This window comes from Puma concolor, chromosome A1, assembly GCF_028749965.1.
Source record: "Puma concolor isolate L17-30 chromosome A1, mPumCon1.1.hap2, whole genome shotgun sequence".
NCBI classification, from domain to species: Eukaryota; Metazoa; Chordata; class Mammalia; order Carnivora; family Felidae; genus Puma; species Puma concolor.
Window position 1 is genome coordinate 174,137,307 of NC_141667.1, and position 19,731 is coordinate 174,157,037.

The 19,731-nt window shown below is 41.7% G+C and overlaps 1 protein-coding gene and 1 long non-coding RNA gene across 2 annotated transcripts in view; one reads left to right on the forward strand and one right to left on the reverse strand.

Annotated features, from left to right (window-relative positions):
- The window catches only part of DNAJC3 (DnaJ heat shock protein family (Hsp40) member C3), a 91,038-nt gene that overhangs the window by 4,631 nt on the left and 66,676 nt on the right, over positions 1–19,731 (reverse strand). Inside the window, exons 10-11 of the mRNA XM_025923518.2 lie at positions 2,071–2,203; positions 1,076–1,224 (exon numbers count right to left, since the gene is read on the reverse strand). Of these exons, the coding sequence (XP_025779303.1) occupies positions 1,076–1,224; positions 2,071–2,203 (282 nt within the window). The remainder of the gene's footprint in view (positions 1–1,075; positions 1,225–2,070; positions 2,204–19,731) is intronic.
- Positions 2,116–6,767, forward strand: LOC147584655 (uncharacterized). The gene is made up of 3 exons (XR_015252217.1): positions 2,116–2,237; positions 2,512–3,945; positions 5,180–6,767. It is a non-coding gene; the product is annotated as an uncharacterized LOC147584655 (long non-coding RNA).

Sequence of the window (19,731 nt, forward strand, 5' to 3'; positions counted from 1 at the left end):
TTGCTGGCACTCGTTTGCTGAGTGAAAAGATAGACTATCCTGCTGTGCTCATTAACTCCATTTCCACCTCCCTTACAGGATTATAAATGCAAATAGAGGGCCATACAGCTTCGATTCCATAGCAGGAACAGATGTTCAAAAAAGATTTGCCAAGGAGGGCACCTGGTTGGCTTAGTCGGTTAAGTGTCCAACTTCAGCCCAGGTCATGTAGGTTCGAGCCCCATGTCAGGTTCTGTGCTGACAGTGTGGGGCCTGCTTGGATTCTCTCTCTCCCTCTCTCTCTTTTCAAAATAAATACACTTTAAAAATTAAAAAAAAAAAAAATTTGCCAAATGGGCATAAATCTTGAGTCCCTTCTATTTTTGATGAATTTGTCTAGCTCAAGTCATAGCTTCTACTCCTACTGACATGGAAAGGCACAAAAAAGCAATAGGTATTAGCTTAACATTAAATTCCCTCTGGAAATGTCTAAGCATTGTTCAGTATTACCTAATTTCTTCATTTTCTCTCTCGTTTTCCAGGCCATTTTAGCATATGATAAAAACATTCCAGCAACCAGTCAATCTAATGAACATTTGATTCAGGACAAGGTTCCTGGGCTAGGTATACACCTCCCACCCTCACTGCCCGCCCCCCCTCCCCCCCAAGGCATTCTGGTTTCCTAATCGAGCTCCTAGAAGTTTGGTATAAAGAATTCATCAGTGATCCGGGAAGGTGGAAGGAACCTAAGACATCCCCCTCACTGGTGTAAAATCTGAGGCTCAAAAAGCTCTAAGAACTTTGGCAGTAGAGCGAAGAGTCAAATCAGGCCTTCTGATTCCAAGCTTGTTGGTCTTTCCACTGAGCCAGACAGAAGGGCCCTGAGTCTGACGGGGGCAGGCATGACATCTGAACTTCTGAAACTGCAAGGCGGGGGACCCAGTGGTCCCCAGCTCCTACGGGGTGACCCTGAGCAGCCCGCCTGTCCCCCCTGTGTGACCCTGTCTCCAAGTCAGCAAAGGAACGGAGCTAGACGTCTGCGCATCGCAGACTCGGCCATTTCAGAAGAACAGAAAATGCTAAGGACAAACAATACCTGGGTCAGAGAGGACCTCTTTAGCAGCCGCTATGTCAATGAACTTTTTCTCAGCTTTTTTCTTTTCTTCTTCATTCTGGAAGTTATCCGGGTGCCACTGCAATGCTAATTTTCGGTATGCTTTAATGATTTCTTGCTTTTTGGCGTTTCTGAGAAGTATGAAAATAAATAATCATTAGTTAAGCAGTGCCCAACACACAGCCACAAAAAACTAAAAGACAGTTATGATCCCGCCGGCAAGTTAGCAACCTGGTTCTTCTAATCGTGCCCATGGTGTCACAGGCTGAACATTAAATATCCAGACTGGATGATCATTAAAGCTGGTCAGGCTTCCTCAGATACTTGTTCCCTAAGATCAGAATCTCACTGGGGAGAAATTACTTTTGATCTTTGCAATGTTCCCTTTAAAAAAAAAATCACACAGATGTGTTTTTAAACTTTCTGAATTTCCAGCCTACCATGATACAAATCTTGGCATTAAAAGAGATACTCTGAGTCTGAAACCCACTTTCTATTTTGCATCTGGTTAGCTTACTTAACAAAGGTTCAACTTTTGATAAAAGATTGATGGTTCCTTCTTCAGGGAAAGTGGGTCTGACATTACCCAGCTTTTGTAGATCTCAGTGCGTGTAAGTTAATTCTCAAAAGTGCCACTTTATTTTTAGGCCTAGAGTTTTCTTTCCCCCTCTCTCCCTCCTGTCCTCACAAAAGAAAGCTCACTCCTACCTCCTTACCCTTCCTAAATAATCTAGGGCAGGATCTATTCATGCTACAGTGTCATACCTTTGTCACCAACTACTAATTCCCTATCACTGCAGTACTAGTTGCTATCAAAGAAATCTGCCTGTAACAAAATAGCTTCACTATGTTAAAGATGGTTAGGTTTAATCCATGACTGAAATTACATAAAGAAAGCAATGAATCAGAGAAAAAAGGAAGAGCAATGATAAGCTTTAAAACAGTTGATTTATGAAAATTTTAAATTAATAACTCACCTTTTTACTCCCAAAATTTTATAATAATCTCGTTTCTGTGACTGTTTCAGTAGCCTCTGTGCCTTCTCTAGACCTTCCCGAATCTGCTGATCATTTTCATTGTGTTCCTGAGCAGTTTCATAATCCTGAATAGCTGTCAAATTATGTTTAAGATAATGCTGTTAAAGGTAATGCAATTTGTTTTTTTTTGTTTTTTTTTGTTTTTTTTTGTTTTTTTTAAATTTTTTTTTCAACGTTTTTTTATTTATTTATGGGACAGACAGAGACAGAGCATGAACGGGGGAGGGGCAGAGAGAGAGGGAGACACAGAATCGGAAACAGGCTCCAGGCTCCGAGCCATCAGCCCAGAGCCGGACGCGGGGCTCGAACTCACGGACCGCGAGATCGTGACCTGGCTGAAGTCGGACGCTTAACCGACTGCGCCACCCAGGCGCCCCAAAGGTAATGCAATTTGTAACCTCTACTTATCTGGTAAGATTGACACTAAAGTCACTATCCCGACCCTTTACTCTCGTGCAATTACTGCTTAAGAGCCTAAGAAGTTATAGTAATGATTTTGTTAGCAAACTTATGAAAGGCATAGCATAATTAAGGCTGAATTTAGGTAGCTTTTTACTCCCACTCAATCACTGCTATTTGTTTACTTGCCACCCCCTCCCACATTACCTTCACCACATCTTTGAGGTATTTTAATGCCCATACTTTATACAAAGCAGTCTTAACCATCACTAAGATTGAAGTGATTGTTACAAAGGAAAATAAGACCATGGCAAAGAAAATCTGCACAGTCAGCTATGGGTCCACAGTTCAGAAGAATCAGAGGCTTATAAAGGGAGCCCAAGAGGAACCGTCAGCAACCAGAATGTCTGTGTCACTCAGGAGCTGTTACAAACCTGATGTTTTTTAAAGTATGAATCAAAGCAAAACAACACACACTGTCCCAGTATAGGAAGTCTGATAACAATCCACATTATGTCTTTTATCTCATTTTCAAATACTTTAATATCTAGAACACAAGGCATCTGGATATCTAAGTCACCCAGAAAAGAGCCAACATAGCCAGCTTGAAACTGTTATCCTTAGAAGGGCCTGCTGGTAAGGCTGGTCCTGGCTGACCTCTCGAAAGACGGGCTGCAGGAGTGTTCCCACCACTCCCTGGTAAGAATGGCTCACCGTGCCTAAATGTCTGTACAAACAATGTGGTTTATGCTAAACATCTTCTTTCCTTCTGGGAGTCTGGAATTTGGGTAGGGGATGGGCAGAAGGTGCCTACCTGACCAGCCTCAAATAAACACCCTGGGTGGTGGCTCTACCAAACTTCCCCAGTAGGCAACACTTCACACGTCTTGAGGAATTAGCTTGTCCTACAATTTCACAGAGAAAGACTCTTGGAATCCTCTACCTGGTTTCCTCTGGAATTTGCACCATATGCCTTTTCTCTTTGCTGATACTATTTTGTACCCTTTCAACTAGGTTAAATCTTAGCCGGAGTACAACTGTATGCTGAGTCTCATGTGTCCTCCTACCCAATCATCAAATCTAGGAGCGGCCTTGAGAAGCTCCAATACAAGTCTTCCTTATTGTTCTCCCTGGACAGACATCTCAAATAATGGACTGCTGAATGCAAATTCTAGTTTTTATGGAAGTGCAATGCACTGTGGGAAAAGACCTCTCTCTTGATGACATGCCTGAGCATTGGTCTTGGCAACAGCTGATCCTGGAAGGGAGTAGGAAGGCCGATCATCCTTCCTTCTGACATAGTGCTGGAAGGTCAAGAGCAGCCTAATGCCCTGTCACAACAATGCCTATGTCATTCACCTCACTTCGACTCATCCTGCAGGCATTTCATCATCTCATATCATCACAGGAACAAGGGTGAGTACAGGACAATGAGGTATTTCTAGAGACCACATTTACATAACTTTTATGACAGTATTTTGTTATAATTATTCCGTTTTATTATTCATTAATACTGCTGTATTATTACTGTTTATTATCACTGTGCCTAATTAATAAGTGAAACTTGATCATGGATATGTATGTATAGGAAAAAACAGTATATATAGGGTTCAGTACTATCTGCAGTTTTGGGCATACACTGGGGGACTTGGAAAGTATCCCCTGCATAAGGGACAGTTACTGTCATAAGCCTGCACTCCATAGAAAATGCACCCATGCTACCTTTGGCCCGTCGGGGATGGTATGTTTAAATTTTTATCCTAATTCCTACCTCAGTGCATTAGTATTGCATATTAATATGAAACATTATTACAGTCACCCAATCCACAATGACAACACAAAATACCTTTCCAATTTAGTACACAAAACCATCATAAATAGTAGTGAGGGTTAACTTTACAATTAATACCCATAGCACTTGATGCCACAATCTAGTAAGGAAATGTACTTTGAAGGAATTTAATACAAAATGTTTCAATATATGCCATTTTGCTATTAATGCAAACTCTACATTTTAAACAAGTTTTAATTCTTAAATGTTCAGACTGTCTCCTTCGAAGCAGTCTTCTATCTTTTATTAAAACTTAAGGTAGGCACATTTTTCCCCATACAGAAAAAATATAAAATTATATAGGTTGTTTCCTACATTCACATGATTACAGGTAGGTAATTTAATTAGAAACTTACTATAGGTGACGTTAAAACTTACCATGGACATTATATTTACTCCGATTCCACACTCTAAGGAGGAATCTTCAAAAAAATAAAAGTAACACCCAATTATGTTTATCCCATACTGTCATTAAGCATCCGTGAAAAGCAGAATAAGCCAGAAATATTCAGGCCCTGAATAAACCGTCTATTACATATCAGCCAACTCATTTTCTATCCTCTGAATCTAAAAAATCTTCCCAAATCCTTTTTCTGCCAGTCCCCCCAGTCGATTCCTAGGGAACAAAGCAAACTAGACCAAGCTGGCAGACAGAGGAGGGCACATCCCTTCCATCCCACTCTTCCACAGAAATGACACACACAAAAATAATAGAATCACGGCAGCACCAAAAACAGCAGCAGACCAGAAACTTTCAGAAGTTTCTGAAAGAAAGGTTTATTAATTATTACCATGATCCCATGTGATTCCTGCGTGTAGAGAACCCCAGTGCAAGCAGAGGCCCTCGCAGATGTGGGAGCCATTGTGTTTGGCCAAGGATCCGCAGTTCAGCATTCAGCAAGCAGGGGCAGCTTACACAACCACCAGGACAGCTCGGGAGAGAACTGAGGGATGTCTGGGCGGGCTCTCCCTGTGAGTGTGCAGCCGCCACTGCTGCATTCGCCCCACCAGGGCCCAAGAATCAGTCTCTGAACCGAACAGAAGATGCGCACGTGGCGCAGCCCCCGATGTGGCTGTGGGAACCAGGAAGGGTGGCAGAACCAAGCCCACGGACACTCCAGATCTCTACAACAGACCTGGACTAAACAAGGACAAGAACTCCACCCAATAAGTAAAATGATTAATTTCCTGTTCATTTTGGCAACTGGGCCAGATGGCAAGCGCCACAGGGGAAGTCTCCCTGCGAACAGTCCCACCCACGTAAAGCCTGCTTTAAGCTCCCCAGTGCAGAAGCAGCATTTCAAAGTCAGATGTGCACAGCTGCAAAAGACTGCCTCTTTCAGTCCTTCAGTCCACTAGCAAATCCCAAAAACTATGTCCAGAATTTACCTGCTTCTCACCATTTCTCCAATGACCAATGTGACATATGCAGTCCACCGTTAATACACCTGAACAGCTGTTTCCGGCTTCCACCCTTATCCCCCTAAAAGTCTATTCTCAGTACAGGGACCTAGAGAGCCTCTAAAAGAGAACATCAGACCCCAATATAAATATGTCCATGGACACCAACCATCTCCTCCAGGATATCATGCAAAACAATCAAAGTGTACAAGGCCTGCTAAAATTAGCTAATATCAGCCATGAATCCAAGATGAGAGGGGGAAGCAATAGTGAGAAAGCCCAAAACCAAAAACAAAAACAAAAACTTTCTAGGAGTATGGGCTCACCCTATAGTGACAACCTATATCCTTTGCATATTATGAGACCCATGAAATCCGAAGCCAGACAGAGTGGAGATAAAGCAAAGACCTTACTCAGGAAAAGACAGAAAAAAGAGAATACGAGAAGAGAAAATAGCCCTGAGCAGCACATCTCAGAAAACCCCAGCAACTATGTGCTCTCTGAAGGTGAGGGCTCACCCTCAAGTGTAAAAGATATACCCCTTTGGTAGCAAAGGAAGTGGGCAGAGGGGCAGCAGGGCTGGCAGCTGATGACCTGGACACGGTTTGGTTCAGAGAAGCAGAGAGGGCAGAGCTATGTAGAAAGGCCATTTTAGCAGGAGGCAGAATGTCTGTGGAAACAGTGAAGCAGAGAGACTGCAATTGCTAAGTACAGAAGGCTGCCCTGTCCCCAGCACTCCCTTATATACACACACACACACACACCAAAGGACTTGCCCACAAATAGCTAGGGCAGGATAATTCATTTTAATGGTACAGCATCGGGGCACCTGGGTGGCTCAGTCAGTTAAGTGCCTGACTCTTGGTTTCAGCTCAGGTCATGGTCTCACACTTCCTAGGTTCGAGCCCCATGTCGGGCTCCATGCTGATAGCTTGGAGCCTGCTTGGGATCCTCTCTCTCTCTCTGCCCCTCCCCTGCTCATGCGCTCGCTCTCTCTCTCTCTCTCTCAAAATAGATTTTTAAGAAAATGGTATAGCATCAATTCAAGGACAGCTTTTAAATTTTTTTTTTTTTTAACGTTTATTTATTTTTTGGGGACAGAGAGAGACAGAGCATGAACGGGGGAGGGGCAGAGAGAGAGGGAGACACAGAATCAGAAACAGGCTCCAGGCTCTGAGCCATCAGCCCAGAGCCTGACGCGGGGCTCGAACTCACGGACCGCGAGATCGTGACCTGGCTGAAGTCGGCCGCTTAACCGACTGCACCACCCAGGCGCCCCTCAAGGACAGCTTTTAAATAGAGACAGGAAAAGAGCACCAAGACTTACCTGATGAACACACATCAGAACAGTAGCCGAACACATGAGAATTCTGAGCAAACATGCCATGAATTTTTAGAACTTATCCAATCCCCTCTTGTAAGGGTAATCACAAAGCAGAATAAGAACTCAGCAAAGAGAGAGACAAAGAGGAGACAAAAATGTGAGTAGTCAATACTCAAGAAGATCACAACTATCGTAGAATTACAGATGAAATGAGAAGGAGCACCGGAAGCAGCATCATATGGAAAAAAATAAGGATCTAACAAAATGAAATGGAAATAAAGAGTTTAAGAAGACTAGAGAAAAAACAGCAGCTATACCCGACAAGCAAAGGGAATACAACCTACACATAATTAGATCTCAGAAGGAGAAAACCAAACCAGTAGAACAAAACAATTCAAATATTTTTTAAATTTTTTTAAAGTTTATTTATTATTGAGAGACAGAGAGACACACAGTGTGAGCAGGGGAGGGATAGAGAGAGGGGGAGACACAGAATCCGAAGCAGGCTCCAGGCTCTGAGCCATCAGCCCAGAGCCCGACGCGGGGCTCGAACTCACGGACTGCGAGATCATGACCTGAGCTGAAGTCGGTCACCTAACCAACTGAACCACCCAGGCGCCCCCAGATTAAATTTAAGACATTTTCAATCTGTAAATTCATTTGTTATTTCAGGAAAGGGCACACTAGGTGTCAGGGCAAACTGGATGGTAACAGTAAAGAGGAAGACCTATGCTGGCTAGTCTAATTATGCATTTGAAAGATGAGGGCTCTTTGAACCTGGCCCCAGATTTTCCAGAGCAATATTCTGTGCCAGGGGACAATGGAACAATAACTTCAAGATACAGAAAAAGTGTGAGCAAAGGATTTTCTTATCTAACCAAACCATCCTTTTAAGAATAAAGATACAAACGTAAAAGAAATGAGAAAATAAATTTTCCTAGGAACCCCTCGAGGATGAACTTACCAAGGAGAAAGCTAGAGAAACCACAACCAAAGGAGGGATGAAGAAGAAAAAGAACTGGTAAGTCAAAAGGCTTAGTTCTTGGCAAAAATCAATACATATCTCTAACCTAATCAGGAAAAGAAAGCAGGATCAAAACCAAAAATAAGAAATAAGTGACAAATAAGATAGAAGAAATTAAAATAATGAGACTACTTTGCTAAATTTGAAAACTCAAATGAGTAACACAAACTGATCCTAAAAGAAAAACTAAACAGAACAATTTTCACAGAGAAATAAAGCCACAGGCTTTCCACAGAGATATGGAACTGAAAAGGAAAATTTCCAAATAATTACAAAAAACTACCCTAATTGATAGTTTGCTATATATAAAAATCTGGGGTAAAAAATAATTCTTCCTCTGAGTTTTTTGAGAATACTGAAATACTCCTTTCTGGACTTGGTAGGAGGGGATATGAGACAGGAAGCGGTGTTCACGAGCAGAATTTAGCAGTCACAGATGCGTGCGTTGCTAATAGCAGACCTTCAAAGTGCTTAAAGGAAAAATGGACAATATTAAAGGGAAAGATAAGAAAGTTTGCAACCTTCACAACAGGTAAAGATCTTGAAAACTCTCCTCTCTCAGCAATTGATGGGAAAACTAACATAAACATTACACGCAACAACTGCAGATACACATTATTTTCAAGTTCACACAGAACAGTCAGCAAAAACAGACACCATACTGGACTAAAAGACAGGTCTACATAAATTTAAAAGGAAGGAAATCACATGAAGTATGTACAGTGACCACATAAAATTAATAAGATACCACCAAACATTTCAAAATTAAAAAAAAATCCAAATAATCCATGTGTCAAAAAAGAAGGGAATTAGAATACATTTCAAACCAAATCATAATGAAAACAAAATATGAGACGTACAGCTTTAAATGCTTATATTGAAGGGCGCCTGGGTGGCTCAGTCGGTTGGGCATCCAACTTTGGCTCAGGCCATGATCTCATAGTCCGTGAGTTTGAGCCCCGCGTCAGGCTCTGTGCTGACAGCTCAGAGCCTGGAGCCTGCTTTGGATTCTGTGTCTCCCTCTCTTTCTGCTCCTCCCCTACTCGTGCGCTGTCTCTCTCTCTGTCTCAAAAATAAATAAAAACATTAAAAATTTAAATGCTTATACTGAAGGAAAAAAGAGAGAGAGAGACCTAAAATCAGTGGCAATTCAACCACAAAAAGCCAGAAAAGCACAAAGTAAACCCAAAATAAGTCAAAGGAAGGAAACAAAGAAGAAATCAATGAAATAAAGGAAAATCATAGAAAACATTAATAAATCCCTAAAGTTGTTGCCTTTAAAAGACCAATAAATTTGGCCAAACTCAAGCTATATTAAGAGGGAAAAAAAGAATTACAAAACTATCAGTATTAGAAGTTAAAGAGGGGCGCCTAGGTGGCTCAGTGGGTTAAGCATCCGACTTCTACTCAGGTCATGATCTCATGGTTTGTGAATTCAAGCCCCACGTCGGGCTCTGTGCTGACAGCTCAGAGCCTGGAGCCTGCTTCAGATTCCGTGTTTCCCTCCCTGCCCGCTTGCGCTCATGCACTCTCTCTCAAAAATAAACATTAAAAAAAAGAGGACATACGATATGGTTCTATTAATATGAAGATCTAGAATTGGAAAAACTAAATGAGGAAAATCAGGACAAGGGCTGCCTGAGCAGTGGATTGGGACTGATTGGTAAGGGACAAGAAGAAAATGTAATGTTCTGCATCTTGATAGGAGTTTGTGTTTGACACTCTCTTTAACCAAAATTTTAGTCAGGCTCCTCTGAGACCTCTTTCTAAGGGCCTGACCTTGGGTTTTCCTCTTGGTTGTTATAGAATCCAGTTTGAGCAAGAATCCTGCTAAGTCAGTTTACCTAACATCTCCCTGATTTTGGTATCTGACCAAATTTGAATTTGTATCTGATCAGTTTTCTCATTCCCTACCCTGGCCTGCCATCAGCAAGAATCCAGTTGAGTCCATCTAGCAAGAATCCCCCCTCTCCATGATGTTTCCTCTTGGTAATTTTCCATCCAGTGACCCCCCACGATGCTCCTTGGTTATAAATCCCCACTTGTCCTTGTTGGTGTCAGAGTTGAACCCAGTCTCCCCCTCACTGCAAGACCCCACACTGCAGTAGTGGTCCCTACACCTATGGTGATTAGCCACTCCCCTTCACAAGAATAAAGCCTTCCTTAAGGTCTTTAACAAGTGTCACAAATAATTTTCTTTTTAATAGATGACATGGGTATCAGAACTCAGGATTGGTATCCCTAAGATTTGTGCATTTCATTGTATCTAAAACTACTCTCCCTCAATAAGGAATAAAAAGGAAAACAGTAAACAAATTCTAGTTAATGATATGCCAGTTGAAGTATTTGGGGAAAAGTAAACTAAAGTCTACATTGTTTTGAAATGCATCTAAAAAAGATGAACTGACAGAAAAATAGAGGGATAGGCAGATTAAATATGACAAAACATAATAAAATATTAACTTCAGAATCTAGATAGTGAGGACATGAGTGCTTACTGTAAAATTCTTTCTACTTCTTTCTGTATTTGAAATTTCTCATAATCGCATGTAAGGGGGAATGTTTCCCTGCTTTGAGACTGTCCTAATAAAGACAATGGAAATCATAAATTTTCTACCACCTTGTTTTCTACATATTCATTCTTAAGACAACGACCTTATCCAAGAACTCTTATAATATAGCCTCATCATGTAAGAAAACAGTGAGCTATTTCTGATATTATTAAAGTCAAACTCCATGCATGTAACTACTTCCTACAGTAGACTGCATTCCAACATTAGACTGAGGGCAAGCTCAACCATTACACTTTAGGCTGATTTAAATAGTGTAGAGGTTTAATTCTGTACACTGGGACTTCCTCTAGGAAGTCCATAACATGGACATAACATGGCCTGCACACTAACTGAAGCTATATATCAATGTGCTGTATACATAGGTGTTGAATTTTTCACTTGGAAAAGAGATAGTGTCAACAGTAAAATACAAGGAGAGAACTTCAGTTTGTCAGACTATGAAATTCTAAATCCTGCACTATAATTTCTCTATCAATAGTCAGGAGATCTCACCAACTGTATTTAAGCCCTGGAGTAGACAGACATAAATATAGGCCTTGTTCCATGTACTTAGTCTGTCTCTATTGTAACATGATAAATACTTGGGTTTGTTTTTATTTCTCTTAAAGAAGTCACTTCAATATTTGAGGTCACACAAAAACCTATCAAATGTCTTTCTTCCCCCTATCCAAACTTCCCCTCTGTCCAGTCAGATGTGCCTGTCACCACTGGAAAAGCAAAGGACCCCATCATTCTCCTGCCCCTGGACTTCTGTTCCAGCTACATCTCCCACACCTGGTGTCTGTCCCAATTTTTTTCCTTAATATTTTTTCCAATACTTTAAGCTTTTGATCATTTGGAAATTAGCTTGTAACGTATCTTTTTCTGCCGCATAATGCTGCTGAACTACTGTAAATATTTCCATTTCTCCATCTCCTATTAAGCTCATGGATTCCTTGGTATTTCCTAGAGGAAGTCCCAGTGTTGCCAAGATACAAGTGGTACCATGTTTTGCCCAGTAATATATGATATGCAAATGTGCTAAATCTAAGCTGATTGGTAAATGTGCTAATCCCCACAGAGCAGGGAGCTTCGTAGTCTCCCCTGTAACCATGCACTTTTATTTTTCTCAGTAATCTCTATACCCAACATGGGGCTCAAACTCATGACCCTAAAAGCAAGAGTTGGAGGCTCTACCAAATGAGCCAGCCAGGCGCCCCTGAAACCATGCACTTTTAAAAAGAAAAGGGGCTATGGCTAAGCAGTCTGTATGTAAATAAAAATGGAGGCCAGACTTACAGTTCATGAATTTATAACCAAAGGACTTAAGCAATCCACATATACAGCATCTTACACTAGTTGTCTTTGCAAAGGACTAAGCCATTTTCTAGGCTAACAACCTGCTTCCAACTCCTTAGGTGAAGCTAAGGGAGATGCACCTATTTCAAGACATGGAAGGTTCAAAAATACCTGCTTTCAAGATTCTGACTACGTGGGCCCACAGTTATATGACTAGCATCATCAGAACAGATGACCCTTGAACAATGTCAGGGTTAGGGCACTGACCCCCTACACAAAAGAAAATCTGCATATAGTTGTTGATTCCCCAAAAACTTAACTAATAGTAGCCAGTGCTGACCGGAAGCCTCACCCATAACATGAACAGTGGATTAACACAGATTTTGTATATATATTATACATTGTATTGTTACAATAAGGTAAGCTAAAGAATAAAATTTAAATACTAGGAAAGAAAAAATACATTTACACTACTGTACTGTATTTATCAAAATAAATGTACATGTAAGTGAACCCATGCAGTTCAAACCCATGTTGTTCAAGGGTCAACTGTATACAAGCAGCTTCCAACTTACAAAGCTAACTTTAGGTATGATCTTAAATACAACCAATCTCTTCCCTTCCTTCTCCCCATATATTAGGAGCCAGGGAATCTGGCCAATGACCTCAAAAAAAAAAAAAAAAGCAGCAGCCATGACAAATATGATCCACTCTCAGTCCTTCCTGACTCAGGATGAGCCCTGTAGCTCTATACCTGCCCCCAACACTGCCTAACATGTAAGTGGTGGCACAGGCACTTGCTTATATCATAAGGAATAGAAATCTATCCGTGTTTTATGTAAATATCCTAAAATTAGCCACTGTTCCTCAAATACTACTGTACTGGGGGGCATAAGAGCACTGAAGCAAGGAGGTGGTATAAATCTTGAACACAGAATATTTTTGTGGAAGATGGTGAGCCTAGAGAGTGTCATGAGATAGTGTCTCAGGATAAGCAAGAGGACACAAGAATCTGTACACAGGACATCAAAGACAAACTTTATCTATTTTACAATTTTGCCCAGGCCAGCTCTTTATCTAGAAAAAGTACTACTCGGCTCCTTTTCTTAGAATTTTGGATATCCATAGTAATACCAGAACACCTGTGTCAAATGGAGTTAATGCAGCAGTCACAGATTGGACCTAGAAGCTAGGCATCCCATACAACTGTTTATAGAGAGAAGTCAATGCAAGGTCCAAACAACTGTCCTGAAAATGAATATAATGGAAACAATGTACCAAAAAACATAGGAGGAGTGTTCTGGAGTCTGAGAGGTCTCTTGGAGTTGGGGCTTTCCTGGTCTTTGGGGTGAGGGTAACAAGATGACCTGGAACTGTGGCTTCTGCCAGTGATCCTCTCCCCGTCTGATGGTGGAGAAGGTGGAGAAACACCATGGGCAAGAACGAGGTCCCCAGTGTAGGAAAGTCTTTGGCTTGGGGTTACAGAATACTTGCCCTGGCACCTAGCCAGCACGCTGTGAGGAAGCCCAGGCCACATGCAGAAGGTACAGGCAGGTGCTCTAGCCACCAGCCCCAGCTAAGGCCTCTGCCAACAGCCAGCATCAACCTCCAGCCGCGTGACTAGATAAGGCTTCAGATAACTCCAACCACTATCTTTGGAGTTTTCCAGCTGAGGCCACAAACTGTCCTGTCATTTTGTGTGGTTGCACAACAATGTGAACGTACTCGTACCTTAAAAACAGCTAAAGATGCTGGAGACAGCAGGAGTAAGAGAACCCTAGGCTTGCCTCATCCCACAAATACAACTACGTAACTATGAAGTCATCCTCAATACCCCCAAAATCCATCTGAAGACAGGAAAAACAAACTCCACAACTAAGAGTGGAGAAGAGGCCACCTCAAAAGAGGCAGGAAGTGCAAAGACACTCTTTGGGAGAAAAACAGATTGTGGCCACTGTGGTAGGAACAGTGCTGGAGTCATAGAGAAGGGCAAAAGACAGAGTACCACACAGAGGAGCACACAGGGAAAATAAATCACCATAGCAATTGGCTAGGAAAGTGAGAGGACCCAAATTTTGCAGGTTCTTACAACCAGCGGGGCTTACAGCCTAGAATTTTAGGGTCAGCGTGATTGGCTCTGGGAGAACTTAGAGCACATTGTACTGCTCTTGGAGAAAAGGCTGGGCAAACAGCCTGCGGACATACAGCATGGAAACAGCAATTGGAAGAGCACCAGGGGCACACAGTGGGAGGTTAGCTGCTCATTTCAGAGTGTGTCCCCGAGAAGCAGCATTCAAACATAGGCCCCCTCTGGGAACAAAGGAACCGGTCAGCACCATTTCCCTGCCCTGCCCTGCCCCTGAGCATAAGCACAGAGCCCGGACGCTCACTACCTAACTTGCTTACACCAAGCTCCCCTTCCCCCCACGCACCAGAAGAACTGCCCTTCCCAGTCAGGCCCACTTCAGTCCCAGTGTGACTGGCACCCTCCCCCAGACAAGCCCAAACCCCTTCTGACACCTCATCTCCCCATCCAGGAGTTTTCCAAGGCCTCTGTTCCAGCGGCAGCAACAACACGTCACATTTCACAAGCCAACCAGAGCACAACTAGTTAGAACTCACCACGTTCAGGCCAGGGATCAAGCAATGTCCACAACAGGCAAAGAAAGGCTCTGGAGATGACCAGCCTGAAGGATAAAGCAGCAGGGGCACAAGAGCAGGGCACACGCAGTACACACTGGAGACGCTCCTGGAAGAGCCAGGCCTTGGGGAACAGGGGACACTTCAGAGCACTACAGGACCTCTTCTTCATAAAGCCATCACCCTCAAGAACAGGAGATAGTTGCCTTTCCTAGCACACAGAAGTAGGCACAGAGACTTAGACACAATGACAAGATAGAAGAATTAGTCCCAAATGAAAGAATAGGACAAGGCCATTGCCAGAGATCTAAAGCAAAACGGATATAAGTAACATGCCTGGTGGAGGGAGACTTTAAGGATAATCACTGGACTTGGGAAAAGAGTGGAGAACATGAGTGAAACAACAGAGATAAAGAATAACATAGCAGAGATAAAGGACTCAATAAATTAAATGAGAAACACACTTGATGAAATGAACAGCAGGCTGGAAGAAGCAGAGGAATGAATTAATGACCTAGAAGACAAGAACGGAAAGTGATCTAGTTGAACACAAAAGAGAGTAAAAAGAATTATGCAAAATGAGAATAGACCTAGGGAACTCATGACTCCATCAAATGTAGTAACACAAACATAATAACATTCAGGGGTACCGGGGTGGCTCAGTTGGTTAAGCGTCCGACTCTGGATTTTGGCTCAAGTCATGACCTCACAGTTTGTGACATCGAGCCCACATCAGGCTCTGACAACTCAGAGCCTAGAGTCTGCTTCAGATTCTGTCTCCATCTCTCTCTGCCCCTCCCCCACTTGTGTTCTGTCTCTGTGTCTCTCAAAAATAAACAAACATTGGGGCTCCTCGGTGGCTCAGTCGGTTAAGCATCTGACTTTGGCTCAGGTCATGATTTCATAGTTCGTGGGTTCAAGCCCAGCCTCAGGCTCTATACTGACAGCTCAGAGTCTGGAGCCTGCTTCGGATTCTGTGTCTCCCTCTTTCTCTCTGCCCCTCCCCCACTCATGCTCTGTCTCTCTCAAAAATAAACATTTAAAAAAATTTTAAATAAGCATTAAAATATTAAAAAATAAATAAAAAGCTTCTGCACAGCAAAAGGAAACAATCAACAAAACTAAAAGGCAACCTACAAAATTGGAGACGATATTTGTAAATGACATATCTAATAGAGGGTATATAAAGAACTTGTAAAACTCAACACCCAAAAAACAAATAATCCAATTTAAAAATGGACAAGGGGCCAGGATGGCAGAGCAGCATGGAAGGTTTTTTTCTTGCCTCTCTTGTCCCTGAAATGCAGCTAAGATCGACACCAAAACATCTTGTACACCTAGAACACTGAATTGAAGATTAACACAGCAATGTGCACAATGTGAACCACAGAACTCAGCAAGTATGTAGTACAGAGAGGTTAACTGGGGGAGGGAGAAGCCATGGAGGGTAAGGAGCTATTTTTGTTTGTGTCAAGAGGACGGAGACAGGGAGGAGAGTACAGGAAAAGCACTTCCCCTGAGAGCAGCTGGGGAGAAAGAGAAAAAGTGGAAATACCTGCAAGTGACTGAACAAGAAAGGGAGAAAGGAGAGGGTTTAAATAACATTGACTCTATAGGGAGTGCAGAGTCTGAAACCCTGCAGCTCAATATCTGGCAGAGCTCTGGTGGGAAGGACGAATCCCCAGGAGAGAGAATGAGGTCTGAGAGGTCCTTGGGCCACAGGGGGAGAGGTGGTTCCCCTGCTGGGAGGACACTGGGTAGAGGCTGTGCAGCCTCGCCACAGGCAAAGGTCCCAGCAGACCCTGGACAACAGCCACGTTCACTGGTGTTGGAAGAAGGACATTAAGGGTGAAACCTGGTGCCAGATACGTGTTGTGATTTACCATAATCCCTGAAACCCTGCTGCTACACGATCACGTGAACTTTTTCTGGGGTTTTTCTGGGGTGGGCCAAAACCCAGTTGCAGTCTTGGGGTATCTGCAGCAGCGCAGTTGCCCCAACGTTCCTGGGGGTGGGCCAGCACCCAGCCATTGCTCAGTAAGACCCTCCCCCAGAGGGTCTGAGCAGGTCAACACTGCAGGGCCCTCAGAAGTGAGGGGTTTGGAAACAGCCCCATTTGAGATAAAACTCGGAAGGGACATGCCACCTGGCAGGCTGATGGGTTCGTCACGTACAGTGTAGAAGAGGGGAGTGAACAGAAGCCACAGAAAAAGGAGGGGTGCTAGACTGCGGGTTGACAAGAGCACAGTTCTGATGCTAGAGACTGGGTAGCTGGGTGAAGCCATTTTCACCCCTCCTGCACATGCGCATACATGCCTACACTCGCCACAATGATCCACCCCAGTAATTAAGCAGCACCATCTAGTGGAAAACAAGGTGTTACACCAAGCCCTGTCCAACTGGGCTAACTGCTCTAGAGGAACACAAGTCTCTCCGCCTGCTTAGTTTATGGACTCTAAAGTGCTTCGTAGTTTGACTTCTAGCGGAAACTGGATATAATTTCAATTGTATTTCATTCTGTTCACTGGTCCATGTATTCAATTTATTTTCCCTTTTTCTTTTCTTATTCTTGAATACAGAAAGATAAATCTATTTTTATTTTGTTTTATAAAAAATATTTAATTTTTCTACTGTATTTTTGTAAATTTTTTAAATTCTACTTTATTTTCATCATTTCATTCTATTTTATTGTATTCATTTTTTATATTTTCAAATGTTTTCCTTTTTTTTTCTTCTTTCCCTTTTTTCTCTATTCTATCAAGGTTCTTAAAACAACCAGATGAAAACACACCTAGGATCTAGCATCCTTTATTTGATTTTTTTGTGTGTTGTTTTCAATTTTTTAATTTTAATTTTGCTTTTTACTTTACTAATTATTTTCCTTCCTTCAAAACGACAACACGAAGGAATTCACCCCAAAAGAAAGAACAGGAAGAAATGACAGCCAGGGACTTAACACAGATACAAGCATGATATCTGAACCAGAATTTAGAATCACGATAATAAAAATACTAGCTGGGGTGGAAACAAGCATAGAATTCCTTTTTTCAGAAATAAAAGAAGTAAAATCCAGTCAGGTCAAAATTTAAAAATGCCATAATTGAGATACAATCTCAAATAGGTGCCACAGCGGCAAAGATGGATGAAGCAGAGCAGGAATTCAGCAATACAGAGGACAAAGTTATGGACAAACTGATCAAGCAGAAGACAAGAGAGACACTAAGGCAAAACCACACGATTTAAGAATTAGAAAACTCAGTGACTCATTAAAAAGGAATAACATCCAAATCATAGGGGTCCCATAAGATGAAGAGAGAGAAAAAGGGGTAGAAGGTTTATGTGAGCAAATCACAGTGGAAAACTTTCCTAACCAAGGAATGACACAGACATCAAAATCCAGGAAGCACAGAAAACTCCCATTAGACTCAACAAAAACTGACCATCAGCAAGGACTATCATAGTCAAATTCACAAAATATTCAGGCAAGGAAAGAACCATGAAAGCAGCAAGGGAAAAAAGCCCTTAACCTATGAGGGAAGACAGATCAGGTTTGCAGCAGACCCATCCACAGAAACATGGCAGGCTAGAAAGGAGAGGCAGGATATATTCAATGTGCTGAATTAGAAAAATATGCAGCCAAGAATTCCTTATCCAACAAAGTTGTCACTCAAAATAGAAGGAAAGATAAAAAGTTTCCCAGACAAACAAAAACTAGTGGATTTCATGACCACTAAACCAGCCCTGAAATTTTAAGGTGGACTCTGAGAAAAGATGAAAAAAACAGAAAAACAAAAACAAAAAAGTCCAAAAGCAATAAAGACTAGAAAGGACCAGAGAACACAACCAGAAACTCCAACTCTACAGGCAACATTATGGCAATAAATTTGTATCTTTAAGTACTCACTCTAAATGTCAATGGACTAAATGCCCCAATCAAAAGACACAGGGTAACAGAATGGATAAGAAAATAAGATCCATCTATATGCTGTTTACAAGAGACCCATTTTACACCTAAAGACACCCTCAGATTGAACATAAGGGGATGGAGAACCATATCATGCTAATAGTCACCAAAAGAAAGCCAGAGTATCCATACTTACATCAAACAACTAGATTTTTTAAAATAAAGACTGTAATAAGAGATGAAGAAGGGAAATGTATCATAATTAAGGGGTCTATCCACCAAGAAGACTTAACAACTGTAAACATTTATGCTCCAAACGTGGAGCACCCAAATACATAAATCAATTAATAACAAACATACAGAAACTCATGGATAGTAATACCACAATAGTAGGGAACTTCAACACCCCACTTACAACAATGGACAGATCATGTAACAGAAAATCAACAAGGAAACAATGGCTTTGAACGACACACTGGACCAGATGGATATTCAGAACATTTCATCCTAAAGCGGAATACACACTCTTCTAGAGTACACATGGGACATTCTCCAGAGCCGATCACATACTGGGACACAAATCAGCCCTCAAGAAGTACAAAAAGATTGAGATCATACCATGCATATTTTCAGACCACGACACTATGAAACTCGAAATCAACCACAGGAAAAAATTTGGAAAGACAATAAATACTTGGAGACTAAAGAACATCCTACTAAAGAATAAATGGGCTAACCAAGAAGTAAAAGAGGAAATTAAAAAGTACATGGAAGCCAATGAAAACGGTAACACCACAGTCCAAAACCTCTGGAATGCAGCAAAAGTGGTCATATGAGGGAAGTATATAGCAATCCAGGCCTTCCTAAAGAAGGAAGAAAGGTCTCAGATACACAACCTAACCTTTCACGTTAAAGAGTTGGAAAAAGAACAGCAAAAAAAAAAAAAAAACAAAAACAAAAACAAAAACAACAACAAAAAGAACAGATCAATGAAACCAGGAGCTGGTTCTTTGAAATAATTAACAAAATTTATAAACTCCTAGCCAGTTTGATCAAAAACAAAAGGGAAAGGACCCAAATAAATAAAATCAAGAATGAAAGAGGAGAGATCACAACCAACACTGTGGAAATACAAACAAAAATAAGAGAATATTATCAGCAATTATATGCCAATAAGTTGGGCAAGCTGGAAGAAATGGACAAATTCCTAGAAACATATAAACTACC